At 44.6% G+C, this 26,693-nt stretch overlaps 1 protein-coding gene across 2 annotated transcripts in view; it reads right to left on the bottom strand.

Annotated features, from left to right (window-relative positions):
• The window catches only part of exoc6b (exocyst complex component 6B), a 631,370-nt gene that overhangs the window by 341,428 nt on the left and 263,249 nt on the right, over positions 1 to 26,693 (bottom strand). For both annotated transcript variants that reach the window (XM_078224516.1, XM_078224517.1), the window contains exon 7: positions 25,074 to 25,250. In XM_078224516.1, the coding sequence (XP_078080642.1) occupies positions 25,074 to 25,250 (177 nt within the window). The remainder of the gene's footprint in view (positions 1 to 25,073; positions 25,251 to 26,693) is intronic.

Genomic DNA, 26,693 nt, shown 5'->3' with positions numbered 1-26,693 from the left:
TAGCCCCTCCCCACCGATTCCCACTTTCTGACCCATTGGGCATTTAGTTTTCTTTGCAAAATTGTGGCCAATTAATCTCCAACTTGACAAAAAGGTTTGGAAATATTGCTAACATTGTCCATAACTGTTGGTGGTTACACTTGTGCATCTCCATTCCGTACAACATTGTAAGTCTGAAGAACAAAATCCCAAACAGAGTTGCAACTACACAAATTTAAGAACATAAGCAGGTAAGAAAGTATGGGACGATAAAAGGTCGCTCATCTATTTGCCCCTAAATCTATCAAGATAATTTGTTCCCAACTTCTCCTAGTTCCTTTTCATTAACATTTTGAAGTGAAGTCGACCCAGTACTTTATATTGTTAATAAACATAAGAATCATTAACCTAAGACTTGTCTGTATAGCCTCCAATCCAATCGTTAACCAGTTCCTAACGAGAGGTGTTGCTTTAAAAATATATATATTTCTCAGGGTGAAGGTTTTGTGAAATGAGGTGACCGAATTCTGACCTGCCATCTTGTCTCACTTGTTTCTTGTTACCTGCAATTGTACAACTGAAGTTTAAGAGGTCTTTCTGTATCCTCGTACTCACGAATTTATCACTGGAGGTAAGACTGACGGGAGACATTATACAGGTGTTTAAAAGAACAATATGTAAATAAAGTTTGAGTGCTGTTCTGTCAAGCAGTACTGGTACTGGGCATACAGCCAACACCACGAGGAGAAACACAACCACAGGAGGAGGGCACCACTATCATACTAGAAAGTGCATGCAGTTGCAGTTTGATTCTTGTTGCTAATAAGGCAAATATATCAAGATATTTAAGCTGGACCCATGAGTATTTCCTGTCGGGTTTTTTTTTTGAGGGAGTAAGCACGTATAAACTGTTAATCTAGAGCGAAGCAGTTAAAATAGACGTGCATTTGCATAGTGATTTTCACAACCTCAAGATGCTCCAAAGTGTTTTTCAAGTTAAGCAGTTCACTGCCATAATGTAGGGAACACAGCAGATAATTTGTGCACAGCACAGTTCCACAAACAGCATGAGATAATGACCAGATAATCTGTTCTAATGATATTGTTTGAGAGGTAAATGTTAACCAGGAAAACGGGGACAATTTCACTGCTGGTGCCGTGAGATTTTACACATCCAGCTGAGAGGGCAGACCGGGGCCTGGGTTTAAGGTGTCACCTGAAAGATTACTTCCTACATTGCAACACTCTCTCAATACTGGACTGGAGTGTCAGCCTAGATTAGCTCAAGTCTCTGGAGTGGGTCTTAAACCCACAACCTTCTGCCTCAGAGACAACAGTGCTCCCAACTAAGCCACAACTGACACTGACTCTAATTGTTGTTTCCACTTACCCTCCAATGACCCTGAGAATCTGCCCAAGAGCAATTTACCTGTGACTGACAACCCAGCACATCCACACAACAATTACCTTGAAGTGGCATACCCGTTCCACATTGCTTCACTTGAGCTGCATGCTACAATCACCCTGTCTAACATAGCATAATTTTTCATCAAGTACAGACAGCTTCACCGGCTCGGGAACATTCACAGGATGGAAGGCATTTGCATTCGAAGGATTTTCTGTCTGGTGATTTAACTGGAGCCAGGTGACCTGTAGGACGACCAAAGCTCTTCTTCTAGAATGCTTGTGAGCATGATTTGAAGGCCCTAACCATTGATTCTCACACCTGGGAGACACTAATTGATGACAGAGGAAAAAGGTGATTATAATCTGTGCACCAGGGTACGCAACATGATGATCAATGGCTAAAGCAGCTTGGCAACAGGCGCCAACAATGAAAATAGCAACCCAAAGCACCTGAGAGCTACTTCACATCAAGCACTTGTGTCCAAATCCGCTTCTCACAGATTGGTTGCTTCAGCCATCAGCACAAATGCACAATGTGAAGCTACTTCATCCACAACCGATTTGCTGCATGTCCTTTACCTTATGCAGCTGGAAGAATGCGGATGTACCACCCTTGAAAGGTCATTACAAAATAAAGCCACTGAATTTAGCTTGAGCAATGTCATGGAAGAGCTATCAGTAATTTCACAAAGTAGTCACACCATATAAGGAAGCCATTTGGCCAATTGTATTTGCACAGGCCCTCTGAATGAGTAATTCACCGAGTGCCACTCCTCCACATTCTCCCCACAATCCTGCAGTCTTCCTTTTCAGATAATAATTCAATTCTCTTTTGAATGCCTCAATTAAACCTGCCTCTACCACTGGAATACCTGTCCAGTTCTGGGCATCACACTTTAGAAAGGGTGTGAAGACGTTGGAGAGAGTGCAGTAAAGGTTCACGAGAATGGTTCTATGGGTGCATAGATAGATTGGAGTAGTTGGAACAATATTCTTGAAGAGAAGGTTGAGAGGAGATTTGATCGAGGTATTCAAAATCCTGAGGGGATTGGACCGAGTGGATAAGGAAAAACTTCCAATCATGGAAAAATCGAGAATGAGAGGACACAAAGAAACAACGGAGTCATGAGGAAAAACCTTTCCCGCTGTGAGTCGTCAAGGTCTGAATGCACTGCTTGAGAATGTGGTGGAGGCAGGTTTAATTGAGGCATTCAAGAGAGAATTGGATTGTTATCTGAAAAGGAAGCCTCTCTGAATTTAGCTTGAGCAAGGCCAACATTTACTGTGCAATTGCTCTTGAGAAGTTAGTGGTGAGTCATCTTCTTAAATCACTGCAGTTCACTTGATGAAGGTACACCCATTGTGCTGTTAAGAAAAATGTTCCAGGAATTTGATCAAACTGACTGCAAAAGAGAGTTCGGATGATGTGCTACTTAGAGGGGAACTTGCAAGTGATGGAGTTCATAAAATTGTCTATCCTCTGCATTGACAATACGTACAGTAAGAAGTCTCACAACACCAGGTTAAAGTCCAACAGGTTTATTTGGTAGCACAAGCCGCAAGCTTTCAGAGCGCTGCTCCTTCATCAGGTGAGTGGGAGTTCTGGTCACAAACAGGGCATATAAAGACACAAACTCAATTTACAAAATAATGGCTGGAATGCGAGATTTTACAAGTAATCAAGTCTTAAAGGTACAGACAATGTGAGTGGAGAGAGGGTTAAGCACAGGTTAAAGAGATGTGTATTGTCTCCAGCCAGGACAGTTAATGAGATTTTGCAAGCCCAGGCAAGTCGTGGGGGTGTGTTAACCTGGTGTTGTGAGACTTCTTACTGTGCTTACCCCAGTCCAACGCCGGCATCTCCACGTCTTGACAATACGTTGCAGGTGCCTGGCCAATATTTATCCCTCAACAAATATCACTAGAAAGAAGGTAATCTGGTCATTGCCTCATTGCTGATTGTGGGACCTTGCTGTGGACACACTACATTACAGAAGTGACGACACACCATATCTAATTCATTGGTAGTAAAGCACTTTGGGACATTTTGAAATGTGGTATATAAATACAAGTCTTTCTTGCTTCCTCTCAAAATGTGTCAGGCAAGTGATATGGAATGTTTCAAAGGGGCTATGGACAGACAATAAGAATTTCAGGCAGAGACCGTCAACCTCAGTCATTCTATTCTGGGATGTTGGGACGTTCTCTTGGCATCTTTCATGTTTGCTGCAAGCTGCTTTTCATGAAACATTGTGGCTTTCGAAGGGAAGCAGTTGACACACCAGTTGAAGATTCTTTTGGTAAATGTGGTTTTTTCTTATCGACAAACCCCAATTCTCCAAAGATCAATACCAAAAATCTGACATCCCTCCTGCCAAAAAGACAATTTAATCTTTTGTGTGTTTTTTTTAAAAATGCTGCCTACTTTATTACACCATGATGCATTTTACTGATGTACAAGCATTTCAGAAAGTGCACAAACCTACTTTATAGGACAATTGCCTTTCAGAGGCCTTTAAATGACTTTTTCTTCCTGTTAGTTTTTAGTAATTTGCCAAGGGACTGGAAAGGGTGCAGAAGAGAGTGACAAGAATGGTATGAGTGACTTCAGCCATGCAGAGAGACAAGAGAAGCTGGGATCGCCTTCTTTGATTTGCGCGCTATACAGACAGAGCATACCGTTCATAGAGAAGGAAACGAGAGAGTGCAGAATGTAGTGTTACAGTCATAGCTAGGGTGTAGAGAAAGATCAACTTAATGCAAGGTAGGCAGCACAGAACATGAGTAAAAGATAGAATTTGAAGGTATGCTAGGCACAGCTTGCAAGAAGTTGCCTCGCTCCAGCATCATCTTGGGCAGTGCCTTCTATCCGACAGAAAATCAAGGAGGAGTTTTTTTTAACTCTTGAGTGTGAAGAACTGGAATGCACTGTACAAAAGTGTGGTGGAAGCAGATTCAAGGGGGAGTTAGATATATACTTACAGGGAAATGTATGCATGGCCATGGTGAAAGATAAGGGGAGAATGGCACGAATTGGGTAGCGCTTTCAAAGAGCAGGCACAGGCTCAATAGGTGAAGGGCCTCCCCCTGAGAAGAATCCTGGCTCCTTTGGTACAAAATGCAACTTTTCTGGGTTTGTCTGGTTATTAATCACAGGTTGGCAACATTAAAATATTAATCCTTCAGTAAATGGTTAAATCAATTTACTGGGCCAAATATTTCAAGTCACTAATGCAATGAGTCAGTTTCAAGTTCAGAAGTTCACTTCCTTTGAATTGGGTCCTTCATTTTGGTGACTGTATCGAGCTGGCAAGCAAATTGCTTCATCGAAAAAGGTATTATAGCCCACTTTAACTCACCCAGAAAGACCCATTTACCATCTCATCTCATTCATTTCCAAAATGTTTGCAGCATTTTCAACTTCCCCATGTGATTCACTGCTCACTGTGTGAGTAATTTTTTCCCATGCTGTCATGGGATGTCAACATCACTGACAAGACCATCATTTTATTGCCAATCCCCAATTTCCCTTGTGAAGGTTATGATGAGCTGCCTTCTTCAATTGTTGTAGTCCATGTGGTCTAACGCTGTTAGGAAGGGACAGTGAAGGCAAAGCAATATAGTTGCACATCAAAATGGTATGTGGTTTGGAGGAGACCTTGCAGGTTCTAGTGTTCCCATACATCTGCTACCCTTGTCCTTCCAGGTGATATAGGTCATGGGTTTAGAAGGTGCTGTCAAAAAAAGACTTGGTGTGTTGCTACAGTTGGGTAGCTTGGGGTATTTACTGCTGCTACCGTGCAGCAGTAGTGGAGAGAATGCATTTTTAAGGTGGTGACTGATCAAGCAGATTGCTTTGTCCGGGGTGGTATCAAGCTCCTTGAGTGTTGTTGGAGCTGCACCCATCCAGGCAACTGGAGAGTATTCCATCACACTCCTGACCTGTGCCTTGTAGATGGTGGACAGGCTTTGGAGTCAGGAGGTGAGTTACTCGCTGCAGAATTACAAGCCTCTGACCTACTCTTGTAGCCACATTATTGATATGCTGGACCAGTTCAGTTTCTCATCAATGGTAACCCCCAGGATGTTGATGGTAGGGGATTCAGCAATGATAATGCTGTTGAATGTCAAGGGGAGATCAATGGATTCTCGCTTATTGGAGATGGCCATTGCCTGGCACTTGTACGGCATGAACATTACTTGTCATTTACCAGCCCAAGCCCGAGTGCTGTCCAGGTCTTGCGTCATATGGAAGCAAATTGCTTCAGTATCTGAGGAGTCACAAATGATACTGAACACAATGTAAAAACATCCCCACATTCTGACATGATGGTGGAGGGAAGGTCACTTGTGAAGATGGTTGGGCTGAGAATAATATGATGTGGAGGTGCCGGCGTTGGACTGGGGTGAACACAGTAAGAAGTCTCACAACACCAGGTTAAAGTCCAACCAAGGTTGGACTTTAACCTGGTGTTGTGAGACTTCTTACTGAGAATAATACCCAGAGGAACTCCTGCAGGGATGTACTGGAGCTAAGATGACTGACCTCCAACAACCGCAACCATCTTCCGGAGAGAGAGTAGAGCCAATGTTTCAAGTGTGGATAACTCTTCATCAGAGCTGACGAAGGGTCATCTAGACTCAAAACATTGGCTCGATTCTCTCTCCACAGATGCTGTCGGACCTGCTGAGAATTTCCAGCATTTTCTGTTTTTGTTTCAGATTCCGGCATCCGCAGTATTTTGCTTTTATTACAACCATCTTCCTTTGTGCTGTGTATGATTTCAGTGGAGAGTCTTTCCCCATTCTCAGTGACTTTGAATTTTGCTAAAGCTCCTTGATTCTACACTCAGTCAAAAGCTGCATTAATGTCAAGGGTAGTCACTGTTATCCCAAATTCAGTTCTTTCGACCTTGCTTTGACACGACTGCAGTATGGTCAGGAGCTGGGTGGCTCTGACAGAACCCAAGCTGAGCATCGGTGAGGGAGATGTATAAATGCCACTTGATAACACTGTCAACAACTCTCTTCATCACTCTGCTGATGACTGATCATAGACTGGTAGGGTGGTAACTGGCCAGATTGGAAGTGTCTTGCTTTCTGTGGATAAATTTACGGAATAAACCATCTCCCGTTGCTCTACTCTCACAGTAAAATTCTGAAACTAACTTCTCCATACAATCTTATTTACCTTTATCAAATCACTTTTCTCCCTGGAGCGTAGGAGGCTGAGGGGTGACCTTATAGAGGTCTATAAAATAATGAGAGGCATAGACAAGGTAGATAGTCAATATCTTTTCCCAAAGGTAGGGGAGTCTAAAACTAGAGGGCATAGGTTTAAGGTGAGAGGGGAGAGATACAAAAGTGTCCAGAGGGGCAATTTTTTCACACAGAGGGTGGTGAGTGTCTGGAACAAGCTGCCAGAGGTAGTAGCAGAGGCGGGTACAATTTTGTCTTTTAAAAAGCATTTAGATGGTTACATGGGTACGATGGGTATAGAGGGATATGGGCCAAATGCAGGCAATTGGGATTAGCTTAGGGGTTTTTTAAAAAAAGGATGCCATGGACAAGTTGGGCCGAAGGGCCTGTTTCCATGCTACAACCTCTATGACTTGTCATCTCTGTTCTTAAGAGCACTGACTCTATATTTGCAACCTTCACCAGCCCTAAAACCTCAGGATAGCAACACTCCTCCACTTCTGACCTCCTGCACTGTCAGATCTTATTCGCTCCGCCATTGGCAGACATGGCACCAGCTGCCAAGGCCCTAAGCTCTGAAAAATCCCTCCCGAACCCTCTCTCTGCCTTTAACACACTCCTGAAAGCACACCTCTTTTCACCAACGTTTTAGTCACTTGTCCTGATACCTGTATCAAATTGTGTTTGGTAACAACAGCTGGAAGAAGGTTAGCATACCAAGGTGAGAAAACAACACCATGGGCCCGATTTTACCATCAAGTTGTGCCAGTTTTCGGGCGCAAAAACTTGGTAAAGTTGGGCGTGAGGTGAGTAACATGATCTGCGACCACCTCCGCGGCCTTTCCCCCTTTACCAATCGCCGAAAATGGCCTTGCATGCATTTAAATTGAATTAATGAGCTGTATGCCCAAATTTACCGGCATTTCCCCCTTTACCACCGCGTTCGCCTGTCCAGGTTTGGCACGAAACAGACATGATCCACAAAGGTCCGATTCGGGCGCTCCAGCTTCTGAGGAGGTTAATTCGGAGCTTCCAGCGGCTCTCTGAGCGATGTGGCAGGGGGAGTGTTTTTCTTTACTGTGCGTGCGCAGTTGAAGGCTCCGATCAGAGCTGCAGGGTTTTGGGGGCGTTAGGCCCTGCCCACAGGCTTCTGCAGCGCGATTCAGAATCGTTGCTTTTTTTTCAGGCCGAGTGCGTATGGGAGCGCCAGAGAACGGGTCTAAAAGTCGGATCTGAAACACTCCCAGATTCAGCACTTCGAATCAAAATGGTAAAATCGGGCCCTATGGGTGGGATTTTCCAGCCGCACTCGCCACAAGACTGGAAAATCCCACCTGAGGTCAACGGACCTTTGCATGGTCCGCCCCTCGCCCGCTACGATTCCCATGGCGGGCGGGACAGGAAAATTCCGCCCTATGTCTTTTCGTTCCCCCACAGGTAGATGACCAGTGATTTTGAGGTTAGGATCTGCAGTGTACATTGATGATAATAAAGAAAAACTCTGCCTGCATTGCCTTCCATTGCTGGAATGCAGCAGCCTTTTAATATGTGGTTTTCTGGCTATGCATTAATGCACCACACTCGTTCCGAATGTAATTTCTTAACTTTATATGTTTTTTGCCTACTCTGCAATATCCTCAAGTCCTTCTTATGCCTGCTGGTCTTCAGACACTGGCCTGTATCGACCCAGGTTAGTGCTGGGTGGATATTTTCCTGGGGATTCACAAGGCCTCCTGCCTCCAGCTGCCCCAGCCCCGGGTTCCTGTCATTGGCTTCCCCATCCTCACAGCATTCCTGTTTCCCACACCAACTAGAAAAACAAACGGATTTTATTTGTTACCCAACAGGATTCTTCATCTGCATCAAACAACCTTTTAGCCCATTTCCAATATATTTGTCACTAAAGTTTATTTATTAGTGTCACAAATAGGCTTACATTAACACTGCAATGAAGTTACTGTGAAAATCCCCTAGTCGCCACAGTCCGACACCTGTTCGGGTACACTGAGGGAGAATTTAGCACGGCCAATGCAACCAACCAGCACGTCTTTCGGACTGTGGAGGAAAACCGAGCACCCGGAGGAAACCCAGACATGGGGAGAATGTGCAGACTCCGCACAGACAGTGACCCAAGCCGGGAATCGAACTCAGGTCCCTGGCGCTGTGAGGCAGCAGTGCTAACCACTGTGCCACCGTGCCACCACTGGCGTGCTCATCAGAGTGAGTCGATTCCTATATCTACTTTGCCCAAACCTCACAGCGTTAACCACTGTGCTGCCCGTTAATCAATTAAAGCGCTCACAAAGGAAGTGGGAGAAAAATAAAATCATGGGATTGTTTTTTCATGTTTCCTGCTCCCTATCTTGCCGCCTGCCCCTCCTTCACTGAAATCCCTTCAACCTCTCCACATCGCCACCCAAAGCCTTGGTCACCTCTCGACTCGCCAACAAATTCTGTTCCTTTGTGAAGCGGCTAAGATCCTTTCCTACATGAAAGGCACCTCTACAGGCAAGCTGTAGCGGAGCTATTGTTGTTGAATAAGTCCTGTTGGCAACTCTCATCAACACCACTTAGTGGGGGGAGAGGAGAACACAAAGGACATTGTACGCAGTTCATCCGCCCTTTCATCTTGCGGAAGATGCTTGGGGGCAAAGAGCCAGCAAACAGTTTAAAACTAAAGCCACTGAAGAAAGTTTTTTCTTTAAAAAAGTGTTTTCTCTTCCTCCAAGCAGCAATTATAATAAAAACTTTTCTGCTCCACCTGCCTCTTGGGAGCTTGGGGAAAAAAAGGGCTGAAAATGGCCAACATAAGTCAGACAGTAAATAATGACTGTAAATATTTATGCTGACTGGGTCACCGAATAATGAGAATACAAAGCTGGAACCTTTCCAGCCTTTCTTATGTTGCAGCTCCGATGGTAGCCTCTGGGTCAGAATGTTCAAACCCCACAGCAGGAGTTTGAGCGTGTAGTGCAGGCTTACACTGTGGCAAAAGAGTGCTGCAATGCCAGAGGTATCAACTTTCAGGTAAAGCATTAAATCGAGCTCCTGTTTGCTGGTGGCCATAGAAAGTCTCACGGCAAAAAGAAACACACCTATGGTACTGGGCAAGAAGAGAGCTGACCGTTCATTTCATTACCATTTGAGAGAGCTCAGTGAGTGGAATTGGCTGCCGCATTATCGATGGAGCAAGCATTATTGCACGCAGAAGTATTCATTAAATATTAAGCACTTTTAGGAGTTTTAGGAAAAGAAGAAGGCTTATACTTCAACAGCATTGCCCACAACTTCATGACTATGGAGTAATCTTTGAAGTGCAGTCAGAGAGAATGTAGCAACTAATTTATGCACAGCAAGCTTCCACAAATAGCCTGATAATGACCAGGTTGGCAGTTTTAGGCATTGGTTGAAGGATAAATGTTGGCCAGGACACACGGGAAGAACTCCATTGCTCTTCTTTGAATAGTGCTGTGGGATCTTCCATGTCCATCCAAACAGTCAAACAGAACCTCGGTTTATCATCTTATTGATAAGTTGGCGCCTCCAGCAGTGCACTCCTTCAATAATTCACTGTAATGTTAGCCTAAACGTTGTGCTCAAGTATGTGGAGTGCAAATCAGAAGGGGAGAAAAAAAAGTCATAAAGAAAGAGTACAAAACTGAGTTTGATGACCTCAGCTAGAGTCAGCAATGGGCCAATAACTGGCTTCAGGTTACAGGAATAGGGAGGGGAACATTGGACTGGGTTCCTGCTTGGAATTTTTAAATAGGATGTGAGTAACATTGGCGACACACGTTTATTGCCCATCCCTAGTTGCCCTGACAACTGAGCGCCTTGCTAAGCAACCTCAAAGCGGGTATTAAGAGTCAACCACTAGTGTGGGACTGGGTCAGGATGGCAGGATCACTTTTCTGAAAGACATGAGTGAGCCAGTTGGCTTTCTAATGGCCACTTGGCAGCTTCCATGATCATTTTTTTCTGTTGCCAGACCATGAATTACCAGATTTATTGAATGCAACTTCACAAATTGCCACGGTTGAATCTACACTTGCGCTCTCCCAGTAAGTAGTCCACTGTGCTATCTTACTCATCTGTTGTCCCTTGTGAACGGTTGTGGACATTATGTAAATGTGGGATCAGCTATGAGGCCCCTCCACAGTCAACTGACCTGCACGCACCAGAACCACACTTGAAGAATGGGTTGCCTGGCAGGAAGGGCCAGAGGAACACTAGCCCTGTTGGAAGACAATGCCTTTGGGGGAGAAGGAGAGCAAGACAGGAGCAAATTGGATAAAAACAAAATAAGAATAAAATAAAGCTAATAAAATAATAAAGATAATAATAAAAATTAGAAGAGTTTTGTTCGGCTTGTCAAACGAATTCCAACAGACATCATGGAGTCACCCAGAGGATGGTGAATCTCTGGAATTCACTATCACAGAAAGTAGTTGAGGTCAAAATTTTCTGTGATTTCAAGAAGAAATTAGATATAGCTCTTGGGGCTAAAGAGATCAAGGAATATGGGGGGAAAGCAGGATTAGGATATTGAATTTGATGATCTGCTATGACCAAATTGAATGGCGGAGCAGGCTCGAAGGGCTGAATGGCCTACTCCTGCTTCTATTTTCTATGAGCATGCAAGTAAAACCTTCAAACAGAGTAAACGCCAGAATTTGATTGTAGTGGTTATGTTACAGAGTCAGTAACCTGGATGAATAATCCAGGGAGAAGGAGTTCAAATCCCACTGCAGCAGTTTGAGAATCTCAGGTCTGATTCAATTGGTTTGTTGTGAAAATCCAATTGGTTCACGAAGGGAAACTTGCCATCCGTCTGGTCAACCAGCAGCCTGCTACCTTCTGCTCTGGTTTAGCAAAGCATTCAACTGTATTGAATGGCTATAAGGAAGAACAAAACCCTGGAACAGCCACGTGAGAACACCTCCATCAAACATACTGTAACAATGCAAGCGGAAGAACCACCATCACTTTTTTCTGGGCTTCTAGGGATGAAAATAAATGCCAGAGGTTGATTGGTTGCAGTGCACCTGTGACGGTCACAGAGTCCAACAAAATCATGAACCAAAGTGCACCAGACTTAGAAATACTCTGCAGCAGCCACAAGTCCAGGCAATAAATTTTAAGCCATAAGTAGACATGTTGGGCTGAATGACTTGTTTCTGCACTGTAAATGCTTTGTGATTCTCTGCAAATAATACAGCAATTACTTTGACTCTTATGAAGATAAATTTACCCTGATACTATTCAGCCCTTACTGTAAGCAGACAGGCAATCACCTCATTTATCAAATAATAAACATTATTTAACATTGCAGCAATGGTTTCTGCAAGATGCAATGTATCTATATTTTGAATGAAATCAACTGCTTCCAAATTTAACCCCATCGCAGCATTTGCCAGTAACTTTTCGTGCGGCTTTCCAGTTTAACTTGAGTAACCTCCTTCAACCATACCTTCCACAGGCTTGAAAGACCTGAATCATGTCTTCTCTCGATTCTCCTGGCAACAATTCAGTCAGCCAATCTTGACGATTTGGGACATTTAAGTCCTGAAATCAGCCTTTGTCGCGCTCTGTGTCCTTTCCAAAATGTCCTTTTCAAGGGCAGGGTGCCCAAAACATCTCCCACTATTCCAGCTGCAACCTCATCAATCACCCACTGGGCTAAAATGACCTGTTCTGATTTATAACCAAATGCCCCCAAGATGTTACGTTTCCCAGGGGTTGATTAATATCATGTGTTACACATCAGAAAACCCACCATTCTCACGCATACACACACATGAAGAGTGTAACCTTTTGTGCAGGAGGAGAAGGTAATTGAAACAACACTTTCCGTGCACAAGGATACTTCATCCATCAGAACGGAAAGCAAAGCCAATGACATAGAAGTCCACTTCACAGGTTGATCTCGTTCCTCTAGTAGACTGGAAGTCTGGAAAATTAAACTCTGGAAACATTTTGAACCCAGGCTTTAGCTTTTTCGTGGCTTGATTCTTTTTTAAAAACAATGAAAGAACGGTGTTTATGTAATGCCCCAAAATGTTTCACAGCAAATTAGATATTTCTGAAATGTAGTCACTTACGACAATGAGGGAAACATGGCAGCCAATTTGCATAATAAGAAGAGAGATGAGAATATCTGTTTTTAAGAAAGTTAGTTGAGAAATAAGTTTTGGCTGGAACACCAAAAATAATTGCTCTGCTTTGAAAAGTCCAACAAGATATTTAACATTCACCTCGGAGGTAGATGAGACCTTTATCTGAAAGACAACACCTCTGAGAGTGAAGCAGGCCCTCAGTGGTGCAATGAAATGTGCGTCAGGATTACGTGTTTAAGTCTCTGGAATGGGAGTTGAACCTACAATCTTCTGTCTCAAAGGCAAGAGCGTTCCCATCAAACCACAATGGGAAAGTTAGGATCAAGAAGAGAAGATGTCCTTTATGACAACAGGGCAGATAACCTTATGCAGATGGCTGCATCAGTAGGAAAACCATGGAAGAGTGTGGCCTGTATTAAAAGGCAAATCAGCACAAAACAACAGGTTTGAGGGAATCAGAGTTAAAAAGTAGCATGAATGTCAAATGAAAATCAGCCTCTCTTCACAAATAAAACACAACAAACGCTTCATGATTTCATTACATTGTCCTTACAACCTTTCACCAGAATGTCGCAATGGCATTTTCCTCATTAGGTTATGCTACAGTGCCCTCTGTGGCTAATTGGAAAAGTGCACCACTGGGTGAAGGAATAGAATCACGTTATTTCCAGTAAATTGATATGAACTAGCTCATTCCAGAGAGTGTTATCAGCTAGCTATTTTTTACTATTCATTTATGGGATGTGGGTGTTGCCGGCTGGGCCGGTTTTAATTGCTCATCCCTCATTGCCCTTGAGATGGTGACCAGCCTTCTTGAAACACTGCAGTCCATGTAGGTCCACCCTGGGTGCTGTTAGGAAGTTCCAGGATTTTGAACCAGAGACCGTGCCATGAAGGAACGGCGATATATTTTAAAATCAGGATGCTGAGTGTCTTGGAGGGGAACATCTAGATGATGGTGTTCCCAAGTGACTGGTGCCCTTGTCCTTCTAGATGTTAGTGGTCATGGGTATGGAAGGTGCCTTTTGTGAATTTTGGCAGTGCATCTTGTCGATGGTACACACGGCTCCCACTATTCGTCAGGGGTGGAGGGAATGAATGTTTGTGGAAGGATTAGCAATCAAGCGAGCTGCTTTGTTCTGGATGGTGTCGAGCTTCTTGAGTGTTGTTGGAGCTGCACTCATCCAGGCAAGTGGAGAATATTCTATCACACTCGTGACTTGCGCCTTGTAGATGGTAGTCAGACTTTGGGGAGTCAGGAGCCGAGTTACTCGTTGTAGGATTCCTAGTCTCTGACCTGCTCTTGTAGTGCAAGGGGCAACACCATGAGCACGGGGAAGTGATGGCTTAGTGGTATTATCGCTAAAGTATTAATCCAGAAACTCAGCTAATGTTCTGGGGACCCAGGTTCAAATCCCACCACGGCAGATGGTGGAACTTGAATTCAATAAAAGATATCTGGAATTAAGAATCTACTGATGACCAGAAAAGCTGAACTCAAGAGGCTGAGGTGAGACGATTAAGGCATTTGACCGAGCATGGCATCAAGTAATCTAGCAAAACAGTAATCCATTGGACTCATACCTCGCGCACAGAAAGATGGTTCTGGTTGTTTGAGGTCAATCATCGCAGCCCCACATCATTACTGCAAGAGCTTCTCAGAGTAGTTTCCTAGGCCCAACAGTCTTCAGCTGTTTCGCCAAAGATGTTCCCTCCATCATAATCATGACTAGGTCGGCGCGGTGACACAGTGGTTAGCACTGCTGCCTCACAGCACCAGCTGGGTTCAATTCCCAGCTGGGGTCACTATCTGTGTGGAGTCTACACGTTCTCTCCATTTCTGCGTGGGTTTCCTCCGGGTGCTCCAGTTTTCTCCCACAGTCCGAAAGACGTGCTGGTTGGCCATGCTAAATTCTCCCTCAGTGTACCCGAACAGGCAATGGAATGTGGCGACTAGGGAATTTTCACAGTAACCTCATTGCAGTGTTAATGTAAGCCTACTTGTGACACTAATAAATAAACTTAAAAAACACTGATGCCTGCAAAACGTTCAGCACCAATCACGATTCCTTAGCTGTTGAAGCAGTCCACGCCCGTGTGCAGCAAGACCTGGACAACATTAAAGCTTGGGCCAATAAGCGGCAAGTAACATTCGTGCCACACAATGACTATCTCCATCGTGAGAGAATTTAACCACCTGTCTTGCACCACCATAAACATCCTGAGGTTTACCAGTGACCAGAAACTGAACTGGACCAGCCGTATAAATACTGGCTACGAGAGTAGGTAGGCCCACTATTCACAACATTCCCTTCCCACTATGGATATATCTCCACCAAAGGAATTGCAGTGGTTCAAGAAGGCAGCTGACCACCACTTTCCAAGGGCAATTAGGGATGGGCAATAAATACTGACCCAGCCATAGATGCTCACATCCCATGAAAGAATGAAGAAGTTGCATTTATATAGTTCTTTCAATGCAGTGAAATGTCCCACAGCATTTCATCGGAGCGCTACCAGAAGAGAATGATTTTAAGAAGTGCCTTAAAAAGGGTCAGAGAGAGGAGAGGGAGCAAGAGGGAGCGAGATAGAGTGAGAGGGAGCACAAGAGTGTGAGAGAGAGCACGAGGTTCAGGAAAGGCATTCCAGAACATAGAACCTAGAGAGCCAAAGACTTGGCCACCAACCATGAAGCAAGTAAAATTAGGATGCTCAAGTGGCTAGTACTGGAGGAATGCAAATACCTCAGAGGGTTTTGCGGCTGGAGGAAATTACAGAAGTAGAAAGGGGGGCAAGGCAATAAAGGGATTTGAGAACTTTTAAATCAAGGATTTACCGGGAGCCAATGCAGGTCATGAACACAGGACCGATGGGTGAATGGGACCACAGTGCGAGTTAGGCTTTGGATGACCTCAAGTTTGCAGAGGGTGTAAGGTGGGAGGCCAAACAGGAATGTATTGAAATAAGTCAGGCATAGAGGTAACAAAGGCATGGATAAGGATTTCAGCAGCAGATGTGAACAGGCATGGTTACAGTCAAGTGTTGTTAAAGGTAGAAATAGGTGGTCTCAGCGATGGCGCATGGTTAACTCTTAATTGCTCGTTAAGTATCCCAGTTGTATCAAACAGTTGTTCAGGAAGGCATGACACCATACCACCTACAAATGGAGGTGCTAAATAAATGCCAACCTGCCACATGTCGGGAATGAAAAAGTATTCTCCTGTGTTTCTAGCTCGATGCAAGCATTGATGTGTCTTTGCTTTCAACTTGACACATTTTGCAGCATATTCCTTTGGGGAAAGAGGTGAAAAGCAGAGTTTTTTCATTCTCTCCCTTTTTGAAGCTGTTAAGAATTTCACTAATTACAGTTGCGAACTCTGAGGAATAGTTATTTTGGTTACAAAGCCGTCTCTAAAGTAATCTAAAACAGCATCGAATGATTGTCAGCTGTCCAGCTGCGAACATGGAAAGGTGACATCTGGTTCACTGCATTTTTAGCTAATACTTTCCTTCGTCTTATTGCCAGTGGATTGAGGCTGAGAAAGTTTGAGTAAGATAAACTCCCTTTACAACCTGGAGCATTGCAGCAACTAAAGCTGGTAAAACTTTTACAAGACTTCTTTTTCACATCATCGACAGAGACATGGGGGAGGAGTGCAAAGAAAGCAAGGCGCGTGAGGTTGTGAAAGAGTGAGCAAGTATGTGAAAGTGTGCAAGTGAACAAGGTTGAGCAGGAGTGAGTGACATTTCACAAGAAAGTGAGGTTGTGCAAGAGTGAGCAAGGTTGTGTCACGAGTGCATGCAAGTGAGAAAGATTGTGCAAGATTGATCAAGATTAAGCAAGTGTGCATGAGTACTCATGCGAATGAGTGAGATTGTGCGCAAGTATGTGCACGAGTGTGTGTGTGTGTGTGAGAGAGTGACGTTGTGAAATGGTTTTCATAAGAACATAAGAACTAGGAGCAGGAGTAGGCCACCTGGCCCCTCAAGCCTGCTCCGCCATTCAATAAGATCATGGCTGATCTTTTTGTGGACTCAGCTCCACTTACCCGCCCACTCACCATAACCCTTAATTCCGTTACTGTTCAAAAATTTATCTATCCTTGCCTTAAGGCATTGGTGAAAAAAGTTATAGCTCAAGGAATAAAAGGTACAGGAGCAACCTAGATACAATACTGACTGAATAATAGGTAGCAGAGAGTAACAGTCAATGGATATTTTTCAGGCTAGAGGAAGGTTTGTATTGGTGTTCCCCAGAGGTCAGCATTGACCCTTGCTTTTCCTGATATTTATTAATGATCTAGATCTTGGTGTGCCAGGGACAGTTTCAAAGTTTGCAGATGATACAAAACTTGGAAGTATTGTAAACTGTGAAAAGGACAGTGTCTTCAAAAGGACACAGACAAGTTGTTGGAGTGGGCAGATAGGTGGCAGATGAGGTTCAATGTGGAGAAGTGTGAGATGGTGTATTCTGGTAAAAAGAACGAGGACAGACAATATTAAATAAAGGATAAAATTCTGAAGGGAGAGGCGGTGGGGTAGTGGTATTGTCGCTGGACTAGTAATCCAGAGACCCAGGGTAACGCTCTGGGGACCCGGGTTCAAATCCCACCATGATGGTGAAATCTGCATTGAATTAAAAGTCTCATGAAATCACTGTCATTTGTTGTAAAAATCCATCTTGTTCACTAATGTCCTTTAGGGAAGGAAATTTCCTGTCCTTACCTAAGAATGGGCAACAAATGCTGGCCTTGCCATGCCCACATCCCATGAAAGAATTAAAATAATTTTTACCTGGTCCAGATGTGACTCCAGACCCACAGCAACTCGCAACATCTTAACTGCCACTCAACTCAAGGCTGTTAGAGACGGGCAACAAACGCAGGCCTTACCAACGATGCTCACATTCCATGCAAGAATAAAGAAAAAAGGAGCAAAGGCACCTGGGTACATCGACATTGGGGCGGCACAGTGGCACAGTGGTTAGCACTGCTGTCTCACAGCACCAGGGACCCGGGTTCAATTTCCGGCTGGGGCCACTGTCCGTGCGGAGTCTGCACGTTCTCCCTGTGTCTGCATGGGTTTCCTCCGGGTGCTCCGGTTTCCTCCCACACTCCGAAAGACATGCTGGTTAGGTGCATTGGCCATGCTAAATTCTCCCTCAATGTACCCGAACAGGTGCCGGAGTGTGGCAACTAGGGGATTTTCACAGTAACTTCATTGCAGTGTTAATGTAAGCCTACTTGAGATTTGGATGCCACACTATAGGAAGGATGTGAATGCATTGGAGAGAGTGCAGAACAGATTGATAAAAATGGTTCCAGTGATGAGAGACTTCAGTTCTCAGGATAGATTGGAGAGTTTGGGACTGTTCTTCTTGGAGAGAAGAAGGTGAAGAGGAGATTTGATTAAAATCATGAGGGAGCCGGATACAGTAGACAGGGAGAAACTGTTCCCAGTCGGAAAAGGACCAAGGACAAGAGGACACAAATTTAAACTGATTTGCAAAAGAATCAAATGTGATGCAAGAAAAAAACGTTTTTCACTCAGTGAGTGGTTGGGGTCTGGAGGGCACTGGCTGGAAGTGTGGTGGAGGCTGGTTCAAACAAGGCATTCAAGAGGGCATTAGATGATTTTTTAAAATTCATTTGTTGAACATGGGCGTCGCTGTCTGGCCAGCATTCATTGCCCATCCCTAGTTGCCCGAGGGCAGTTGAGAGTCAACCACATTGCTGTGGCTCTGGAGTCACATGTAGGCCAGACCAGGTAAGGACGGCAGATTTCCTTCCCTAAAGGACATTAGTGAAGCAGATGGGTTTTTCCGACAATCGACAATGGCTTCATGGTCATCAGTAGATTCTTAATTCCAGATATTTTTTATTGAATTCAAATTCCACCACCTGCCATGGCGGGATTTGAACCCGAGTCTCCAGAACATTAGCTGAGTTTCTGGATTAATAGTCTAGCGATAATACCACTAGTCCATCGCCTCCCCCTTAAACCGGAGCACCCGGAGGAAACCCATGCAGACACAGGGAGAACGTGCAGACTCCACACAGACAGTGACCCAAGCTGGGAATTGGACCCAGGTCTATGAGACAGCAGTGCTAACTACTGTGCCACCGTGCTTCCCCAAGGTCTATGCACCCAGGTTCCTTTGCTCCTTTTTTATTAATTGAAACAATGTGCAGGGATACGGGGAATAGGCAGGAGAACGGCACTAAGTCGTAATGGTCAATTGGAGATCCGGTGCAGACACGTTGGATTAAATGACCTCCTTCTGTGCAGTAACAATTCTGTGAGAGAGAGCAGGAGCGAGTGGATGAGGAGGAGGAGAGAGCAAATCAGAGACAGAGCAAGTGGGAGACAGCAAGTGAGTGACAGAGAGACTGGGTGAGTGAGAGCGTGAATGAGAGTGCGGGAGTTAGAGCAAGCGGGAGTGAGAGCAAGAGTGCAGCGAGAGAGAGTCCGAGTGAGAAAGAGCCCAAGCAAGAGAATGAAAGGCCACATCCCTAATTTCCCTTGAGCCGGTGTAGGTAAATCATCTTCTTGAACTGCTGCAGTCCATGTGGTGTAGGGACACCCACAGTGCTGTGAGGAAGGGAGTTTCAGGATTTTGACCCAGCGGCAGTCAAGGAATGGTGATATATTTCCAAGTCAGGATGTTGTGTGGCTTTGAGGGAAACGTCCAAGTGGTGATGTTCCCATGTATCTGCTGACCTTTGTCCTTCTAGGTGGTACAGGTCACAGGTTTGGAAGATGCTGTCAAAGGAGCCTTGGCGAGTTGCTGCAGTGCAGTTTGTTTGTTAATGGTACCTACTCCAGTCAGGAGTAGAGTGCATGTTTAAGGTGGTGGAAGGAGTGTTGATCAAGATTTGTCCTGAATGGTGTTGAGATTCCAAAGTGCTGTTGGAGCTGCACTCATCCAGGCAAGTGGTGCCTTGAAGATGGTGGCCAGGCATCTGTGATGTTGGGGACATAGAAAAAAAGGACAGGATGGATCATCCTGGCTTTGTGAGTGGAAAATCATGTCTCACAAATTTAATTGAGTTTTTTGAAGGGGTAACCAAGAAGGTAGATGAGGGCAGTGCAGTTGATGTTGTCTACATGGACTTTAGCAAGGCCTTTGACAAGGTACCGCATGGTAGGTTGTTGCATCAAGTTAAATCTCACGGGATCCAGGGTGAGGTGTCTAAATGGATACAAAATTGGCTTCTTGACAGAAGCCAGAGGGTGGTTGTAAAGAGTTGTTTTTCAAACTGGAGGCCTGTGACCAGCGGTGTGCCTCAGGGATCAGTGCTGGGTCCACTGTTATTTGTCATTTATATCAATGATTTGGATGAGAATATAGGGGGCATGGTTCGTACGTTTGCAGATGACACTAAGATTGGTGGCATGGTGGACAGTGAGGAAGGTTATCTCCAATTTCAGCGGGATCTTGATCAATTGGGCCAGTGGGCTGACGAATGGCAGATGGAGTTTAATTTAGACAAATGCGAGGTAATGCATTTTGGTAGATTGAACCAGAGCAGGACTTACTCAATTAATGGTAGGGCGTTGGGGAGAGTTACAGAACAAAGAGATCTAGGGGTATATGTTCATAGCTCCTTGAAAGTGGAATCACAGGTGGGCAGAGTGGTGAAGAAGGCATTCGACATGCTTGATTTCATCGGTCAGAACATTGAATACAGGAGTTGGGGCGTCTTGTTGAAGTTGTACAAGACATTGGTACGGCTACACTTGGAATACTGTGTGCAATTCTGGTCACCCTATTATAGAAAGGATATTATTAAACTAGAAAGAGTGCAGAAAAGATTTACTAGGATGCTACCGGGACTTGATGGATTGAGTTATAAGGAGAGGTTGAATAGACTGGGACTCTTTTCTCTGGAGCGTAGGAGGCTGAGGGGTGACCTTATAGAGGTCTATAAAATAATGAGGGCCATAGACAAGGTAGATAGTCAATATCTTTTCCCAAATGTAGGGGAGCCTAAAACTAGAGGGCATAGGTTTAAGGTGAGAGGGGAGAGATACAAAAGTGTCCAGAGGGGCAATTTTTTCACACAGAGGGTGGTGAGTGTCTGGAACAAGCTGCTAGAGGTAGTAGATGGGGCGGGTACAATTTTATCTTTTAGAAAGAACTCATAGAAACCCTACAGTACAGAAAGAGGCCATTCGGCCCATCGAGTCTGCACCGACCACAATCCCACCCAGGCCCTACCTCCATAACCCTACATATTTTACCCACTAATCCCTCTAACCTATGCATCTCAGGACACTAAGGGGCAATTTTTTTAGCATGGCCAATCAACCTAACCCGCACATCTTTGGACTTTTAAAAAGCATTTAGATAGTTACATGGGTACGATGGGTAGAGAGGGATATGGGCCAAATGCGGGCAATTGGGATTAGTTTAGGGGTTTTAAAAAAAAAAGGGCGGCATGGACCAGTTGGACCGAAGGGCCTGTTTTCATGCTGTAAACCTCTATGACTCTATCCTCTTAGTACATCTGGCTGAAGATGGTTACAAATCTTCATCCTTCTCTTTTGCACTAACAAGCTGGGCTCCATCATCATTGAGGATAGGGGCGTTTCAGGAGCCTCCTACAGCTCATTGTTCATTTGTCCACCACCATTCATAACTGGACGTAGCAGGAGTGCGGAGTTGTGATCTGATCCATTAGCTGTGGAATCATTTAGCTCTGTCTGTAGTTTGATGTTTCTGCTTTTAAGCATGCAACAGGAGTATGGGCAAGTGAGGGAGAACAGAGGGTGTAGGTGAGCATGAGCAAGGCTAAGCAAGGGAAATGTCTGCTACGAGAGGACACAGGTTTAAGGTGCTGGGGGGTAGGTACAGGGGAAATGTTAGGGGGAAGTTTTTCACACAGAGGGTGGTGGGCGAGTGGAATTGGCTGCCGTCAGTGGTGGTGGAGGCGAACTCAATAGGGTCTTTTAAGAGACTCCTGGATGAGTACATGGAGCTTAATAGGATGGAGGGTTATAGGTAGGTCTAGAAGGTAGGGATGTGTTCGGCACAACTTGAGGGCCGAAGGGCCTGTTTGTGCTGTAGTTTTTCTATGTTTCTATGTTCTAAGGGCAAAGACAGGCATGGGCACTTTTGGTATGCAATCAGTGTTACTTTGGTAGCAAACATAGCAGCGAAGCTGCATGCAGCATCTCCAGAGACAGTGATAAGATGAATGAGTAGGTACTTTGCTTTGGAAGTGTTGGTTAGGTGATGAACCTTGTCCGGGATGAGGGGAGCATCTACTCCACTTCTTCAAATAGTGCCATTTAACATTCACCTGAACTAGCAAACGGGGTCTTTGCTTAATGTTCCATCCAAAAAATGGCACCTCTGACAGTGTAGCACTCTTTCAGTACTGCACAGGAGCGTATATGCAGGTCTAGTGGCGAAATGTAAATGTTGCATTGAAAATGTGGAAGGAAGGAATGATTTACGTTCGGGGTGGAGCTTGAGCCTGCATTTTACAGTGCCGACAGCAATGCTCCATTGATAGAAAGCATTCTTTCTGGTTGTATCACAGCTTGGTTTGGCTCCAGCTCTGCCCAAGACCGCAAGGAACTACAAAAGGTCGTGAATGTAGCCCAATCCATCACGCAAACCAGCCTCCCATCCATTGACTCCGTCTACACTTCCCACTGCCTCGGCAAAGCAGTCAGCATAATTAAGGACCCCACGCACTCCAGACATTCTCTCTTCCTTTGGGAAAAAAGATACAAAAGTCTGAGGTCACGTACCAACCGACTCAAGAACAGCTTCTTCCCTGCTGCTGACAGACTTTTGAATGGACTTACCTTGCATTAAGTTGATCTTTCTCTACACCCTAGCTATGACTGTAACACTACATTCTGCACTCTCATTTCCTTCTCTATGAACGGTATGTTTTGCCTGTATAGCGCGCCAGAAACAATACTTTTTACTGTGTGTTAATACATGTGACAATAATAAATCAAATCAAATCAAATCCAACCTACTCCTGCTCCTATTTCTTATATCCTTCAATCTTGAATCTTGCTCCAACAGTTCATCTGAATTTTACACCAGAAGAGACAAGCACAAACAATCCTGGCATCAAACCTAATCTACCTCCAAGGGTTCAACCCAACCAATTTAAGCTGATGGAGACTCTTCAAAACTACCTCCCGTTTCCAATGACATTTCTGTCTGCAGCGCGTTCACCAGTTTCACCAAAAGATTGTGGACTACAAAGCATTTGACAAGGTCCCTCATGGCAGGCTGGTGCAAAAGGTTAAATCTCACGGGATAAAAGGTGAGCTAGCTAGGTGGGTGGAGAACTGGCTTGGCCATAGAAGACAGAGGGTAGCAGTGGAGGGGTCTTTTTCCGGTTGGAGGTCTGTGACTAGTGGTGTTCCGCAGGGCTCTGTACTGGGACCTCTGCTGTTTGTGATATATATAAATGATTTGGAGGAAGATGTAGCTGGTGTGATCAGTAAGTTTGCGGACGACACAAAGATTGCTGGAGTTGCGGATAGTGATGAACATTGTCAGAGAATACAGCAGGATATAGATAGGCTGGAACATTGGGCGGAGAAATGGCAGATGGAATTTAATCCAGATAAATGCGAAGTGATGCATTTCGGTCGATCTAATGTAAGGGGGAGCTATACAATAAATGGCAGAACCATCAGGTGTATAGACACACAGAGGGACCTGGGTGTACAAGTCCACAGATTCTTAAAGGTGGCAGCACAGGTGGAGAGGATGGTGAAGAAGGCATATGGCATGCTTGCCTTTATTGGACGGGGCATAGAATATAAAAGTTGGCATATGATGTTGCAGCTGTATAGAACGATGGTTAGGCCACATTTGGAATACTGCGTCCAGTTCTGGTCGCCACACTACCAGAAGGACGTGGAGGCTTTGGAGAGAGTACAGAGAAGGTTTACCAGGATGTTGCCTGGTATGAAGGGTCTTAGCTATGAGGAGAGATTGGGTAAACTGGGGTTGTTCTCCCTGGAAAGACGGAGGATATGGGGCGACCTAATAGAGGTGTATAAAATTATGAAGGGCATAGATAGGGTGAACAGTGGGAAGCTTTTTCCCAGGTTGGAGGTGACGAACACAAGGGGTCACGGGTTCAAGGTGAGGGGGGCAAGGTTCAACACAGATGTCAGGGGGATGTATTTTACACAGAGGGTGGTGGGGGCCTGGAATGCACTGCCAAGCAAGGTGATTGAGGCGGACACGCTGGGATCGTTTAAGACTTATCTAGATAGCCACATGGACAGACTGGGAACAGAGGGATACAAAAGAATGGTCTAGTTGGGCACATGAGCGGCGCAAGTTTTGAGGGCCGAAGGGCCTGTTCCTGTGCTGTATTGTTCTTTGTTCTTTGCCTCTTCAAGATCTGCCCATAATTGAGACAGCCACCAATTACCGAGGGAGTGTTGGGTCTTTTAGATGCATGAACAAGGGTTCTTCTTCCCAGTCACGTGAACGATACAACATCCGTGATACTGTCCGAGCAAATGGTCCCCGGTATCCAGGCTCGCCTTTGTGGCTCCCTCAGCCACAAAAGGGTGGTCATTTATCTTATTGCTTTCTGTGGGATCTTGCGACATAAAAATTGGCTGCTGTTTTTGTTAACATGACCAGTAGGTATATGTTAGAAAGTAATGAAGTGGCAGTGAGATGCTTTGGGATACCCTCAGCATGGGAAAAGGGCATGAGATAAATTCTTTCCTAATCGAGAAAAGCTTAAAAATGCTTCTCTATTCCAACATCTCCACCACTGGCCCTCCACAGATGGCAGTTCCTTGCTCACGGCACCAGAAGGGCTATCATGCTCAATGAAGTTTTTAGTTATTTCTATCTACATTGATCCCAATAACCTTTAATCTTATTCTGAAACCAGATATTAACCCAGTTCTCGTCTTGAAGGAGTTTAACACAGCTCAGGTGCGTTTTTGTGAGAGCCATTTCCAGATGTCAACTGCCCCACAGGCAAACTTACTTCTTCTGATCTCTGGAGTTGCTGATCTAAAGCAGATTGTTGCCATTTTGTGATTCAAGGAGGAGGCCAACTGCCACTTTCTTAGAGAACCCAGGGGCAGTCAATTAATACAGCCTGCAACCCACAAACAAATAAATGTTCTAACTTGTAAAACCCCGTCACGATGCTAGATCCGTCCCTGGACTGAATAAACAAGGACTAAAACATGCAGCACTTGCTCAGAGGCAATGGTTAGATGCATGGGATGCACAGCCGAGAAACAGGGCATTTGGCTCAGCCGGTCCACTGTTGCTTATGCCCCTTCTGCCCCTTTTCATTTAAACCTGTTGACGCACAATTGCCTTCAAAGTAGCTCTGGGAAATAAGTAATTACCTCTTCTTCGTCTTCCTCATCTTCAACGTCTAAGATTCCAGAATCCTGCTCAGACATCGGGCTGGTATTGTCCACTTCTGCGTCTAAACCGATGCCGCCATCTTTCTTCACTTTCTTCCCAGTTCCAACCTTGTGCTGCTGAGAGACGATGTTATCCAGGTTCCTCTGCTGATGGGCCTAAAATTAAAAAAGCAGCAACAAGGCATCTTTAAATCAAAAGTTTACCGTAAATTTTGCTGGCACGCACGAGGGCCTAGCAAATGTTAGCTCAGCTTCTAATGTGGCAAAACATAAGTCGAGTTCCAGTCCACTTCGTAAGCTTGCAATCTTTCAAAATGCCTCACAGTCTGCACCAAGATGGCGCTGGAGTGAGGCAACTTCTTGCAAGCTGTGCCCAGCATACCTTCTAATTCTAACCTTTACTCTCGTTCTATGCTTCTAAAACTTCATTCTAACTCTTTTAAACTCTCTAACAATGCTTTAATTCAATTTCTTCACTCTCTCCTTTCCTTCTCTATGAACGGTATGCTTTGTCTGTGTAGCGCGCAAGAAACAATACTTTTCACGGTATACTAATACATGTGACAATAATAAATCAAATCAAATCAATCTTCAAACTGCTTTTTGAAATGTGGGGCAGGATTTTATGGCCTCGCTCTGCCCGAAACTGTAAATCTCCCCCCCCCCCCCCCCCCCTCAACCCCCGAGGTAAGACCTTTTCATGGTCCGCCCCCTAGTTTGCTCCAATTCCTGTGGCGGGCTGGACGGTAAAATTCCGGTTGCAATGTGGGCAAGGAATGAACTTTAAATAAGAGAGACCAATTTGTGCACAGCACTGCTCGACAACCAGTGCTTGGATAAATGATTAAGTGACCTGTTTTGTCACTGTTTGTTGGTGGGGGTGAATGTTGGCCAGGACAATGGGAGAAATCCTGTGTTCTTATTCGAGAAGTACCCTGGAATAGGTCCTGCTCAGTGGTAACAATGGGCCTGTGTTTAACTTCTCAATTAAAACAAGGCAATTTTGCCTTGTGAATCACTTCCTTCACTGCTTCTCTCACTATTATACTGAAGTGTCAGTTGGTTGTGTGTTCCTGCAGAAGTGTTTTAACCCAATGCTCTCAATCCTTATGCAACATTTTATTAGAAAATTACAGCTCAGAAACAGGCCTTTTGGCCCTTCTTGTCTGTGCCGAAATTGGAGATTGAATGATCACCCAGCTTCCTCAAACTGCCAGGGAGAATATAAGAATAGACAGTCCTTAGTTTTAGTGTCTTATCTGAAAGATGGTACATCTCTGAAGTGCAGCACTCCATCAAAACTGCAGCTTAGTATTTTTGGGCTTAAGTTTCTGGAGTGGAATTTAAACTCACGACCTTTCAATTCAGAGGTGGGTATGCTGTCAACTGAGCCACAGTTGACAATGAGTTCCTGCATTACCTTGTGACTGACCTTGTATTGCACTGGTGGGATCTCAAAATAAGTTCATTCACATCCCGACCACCTTTGTCTACAGTTTTTTTGAAAATTAAACAATGGATCCTTGTATTTATGTAGCACCTTATTATGTTTCTCAGAAACATTTTCAAATACTTCACAAACAATTACTTTGAAGCAAA

Source organism: Mustelus asterias, chromosome 1 (assembly GCF_964213995.1).
Source record: "Mustelus asterias chromosome 1, sMusAst1.hap1.1, whole genome shotgun sequence".
NCBI classification, from domain to species: Eukaryota; Metazoa; Chordata; class Chondrichthyes; order Carcharhiniformes; family Triakidae; genus Mustelus; species Mustelus asterias.
The sequence above is the reverse complement of the archived record's forward strand: the minus strand, read 5'-3'. Positions and strand labels throughout refer to the sequence as shown.